The sequence below is a fragment of the Cariama cristata genome, unplaced genomic scaffold (genome assembly GCF_000690535.1).
Source record: "Cariama cristata isolate BGI_N322 unplaced genomic scaffold, ASM69053v1 scaffold34647, whole genome shotgun sequence".
NCBI classification, from domain to species: Eukaryota; Metazoa; Chordata; class Aves; order Cariamiformes; family Cariamidae; genus Cariama; species Cariama cristata.
Genome location: NW_009625629.1, coordinates 21667 through 24458, shown reverse-complemented (window position 1 = coordinate 24458; position 2792 = coordinate 21667). Strand labels below are relative to the sequence as shown.

General features: G+C 48.2%; 1 protein-coding gene across 1 annotated transcript; it reads left to right on the top strand.

Moving 5' to 3' along the window:
- Nucleotides 1-42: 42 nt before the first annotated feature.
- Nucleotides 43-270, top strand: TM2D2 (TM2 domain containing 2; the record flags this gene model as incomplete). Its single annotated transcript, XM_009703678.1, is given in 2 exon segments — nt 43-226; nt 229-270. Coding segments are annotated over 2 exon segments (226 nt in total), but the record flags the coding sequence as incomplete, so codon positions are not given.
- Nucleotides 271-2792: the final 2522 nt, after the last annotated feature.

Below are 2792 nucleotides of genomic sequence, written 5' to 3'. Positions count from 1 at the left end.
CACAGCCCCCGCCTGAGGTACCTCTGACCGCTTCCATTGCAGGTACACTGGACATTATTTTATAACCACTCTGCTCTACTCGTTTTTCCTGGGTTGCTTTGGAGTGGATCGATTCTGCCTGGGTCATACCGGCACCGCCGTGGGGAAACTGCTGACGCTCGGAGGACTGGGGATCTGGTGGTTTGTTGATCTGATACTGCTCATCACTGGCGGGGGGGTGGCCCTTTGCTGATGCCCAGCGATGGCAGCAACTGGTGCACTGTGTACTGAAAAGGAGCAGAACTGACCCTAAAAGATGCTATCGGCGTCTCTGCAGGACTGGAGACGGACTCCGCTTGTTCCACAGCATCAGAACAGACTTCTGCCTTGCACAAACATGGGTTTACAGAGCTGTAACTTAACATGCAGAACAATTATTCTTGTTAATTCCTCTGTACAAACCTTGGACACAAAATTGTTCAGTATATATTTTGCTTGATTAAAATATTCTGGATCCCCCACCCCAAGCAGTGACAGTTTAAGAAATCAGATCTTGCAAACACAGGTGATCAAACAAATCTTAATAAAGTCTGGAAGGAGCCGACTCCACGTACTTTCAGTATTAGTAGAGTACATACAGCCACATAGAGATGCAGGCTAGCCTGTGGTTTTCTGTTACTAGACTTTGCAAACCTATAAGGTTGAGTAACCCAATGCGATGTTATAGAGACTCTGTGGCAAAGTGAAGAGCTCTAATTCTACATTATTTGTTTAAAACCCTGTTCACTGGCTGCAGGGGAAGCTGGGTTAGATTTAATAGAAACTGCACCTTTTGGAGAGCGTGACTTTCCACTCTCTTGCAGGTGAGGAAGGCCACAGTGCAGCAAATAAAGTTACTATTCAGGCCTCTCAAAAGAATCAATCTGTGTATTGATGCCCCTGCCATGCTCATATTACAGAAACATCATCTGCAGGACACTGCAACCACTCCAAAGTAGTGTTATTTTAAAATTACATGTGTTATTTTAAAATTACCCGTTTCTCCTCCTATCCCCAGCCCTTCATAGTAAATAAGCGTGCTTTTCAAAACTTATTCCATTGTGCTGCCTATGGCAGCAGGTTGCATTCCCCTTCCCTGCTGCCGGACAGTTGTGTTCTTTAAAACCCATGGCCATTCAGCGGCAACCATTTGTGTTTTACAAAACTGTTAAATACCGGCTTTGCCTCATTAGTGACAGAGGACTTGTTTCCACCCAGAGCCGCAGGGAACGGCCGGGAGCCATCAGAGAGTTGGGAAAAGGCCGGAGCTGCCAAGATGTTGCTCCCATCCACGTGCTAGTCACCCCTCCGGCTCCAGCCCCCGGCACAGGGCATGTGCAGTACCGAAATGAGTGGGAGCCTCAAGCAACCTCGCACCCAAAAGAGGAAGCCCCACCAGATGCAGTCTAAAAACTTACCGAGCTGAATAAAAATGGGAAAAGGAAGCTGCAGCAAGTCACAGGCAGAATCAGACACAAAAATCTGTATATGCAAAAGTCCGGTCACATTTCACGTAAAATACAGCAAACGTACGCTCTCTGTTCTCACAGAGTTCTGCAAACCAAGGAGCCTCCAGCCATTTCCATTTGGCTAATTTCTGCCTGCATTACTTCTGCCTCCAATGGAGCTGCAATGAGGTTCAGTTTGGCTGAGAATTCTGCCTATTCCAGTTTTGGTTTGTGGTTTGTTGCAGCAACTCCTCCTCTCCAGGGAGTGGGGTTTATATCCCATTTAGGTCACAAGTAATCCGAATTTGGCAGCTTCAAATAGGTCTCAGGGCAGTGGGGTGGGGGAAGGCTTCATCATGAAACTACCACATTCTTTGGACCAGTGGAACAACAGGGATGAAAAGCCCACGGAGGGGAAAAAATTATGCAGCGAGCCAGAAAGAAAAAAAAAAAAAATGATCCCATGTGCAAAAGCCCATTGTCATTAACATCTCCCCATGTCCTCAGCCCAGCAGCTGCCAGCTAACAGCAGGACCTCAAATTCCTTCTGTGTACAAGGCTGTCAGGGACTACTCTGAGGAGTACCAGGGGTATTAGTCTGACAGCTTTCCTCCTGCCTGCCTATTCAGAAAGGCAGAGATAGTTGTGACTTCCCTGCCACCACCATGCACTCACCCCCTCTCACACCCAGAACCTACTTGTGTGCAAGGCAGCAGTGCCCGCTTCACAGACAGGCACAAGAAGTGTGCTCAGCCAGTTCTCGCTGGAAAATGTCACATTGAAAGCAAAAATAAAAAGTGCCAAAGTGTTTAAACCAAGAGTTTTACTGAGATACACTTACCCATGGAAGGGCTCAAGATGAGGAATAGCTGGAGCTGTCTTAACATCATCAGCAATAAAATTAAACTTGCATTTCAGGCTGGGAAGATGCACAGTGCCTGGAGACGGCATTCAGTCATGTTCCTTACCAAACACACGCTCTGGGAGTGAGGGATGCTTCTCACCCAGTTAGTCTATGTCCCCTCATTTTCTATCAATGACAAACAAGATCGAAAAGTTTTTCAAAACAGAGGCCACGATGCTCTCTTCGATGCTTTTCCCTGCTAAAGCTGGCTGGGGTGCCGGGGCGTCCGGTGGCGCATGGGACACCATGGGGTGGGCAGCCCAGCCAGCTGCAGCTCCATAGCAGGGTCCTCCAAGGGGTTTCAGCCCTAAATGTGGCACAAGAGACACCAGGCAGGACTTTGGCAGCTCAGTGCAGGATCTCTAAAGCTCTCCCAGCACACCATCACTGCTCCCCTTGCATGTGAGGGGGAGCACCCACCA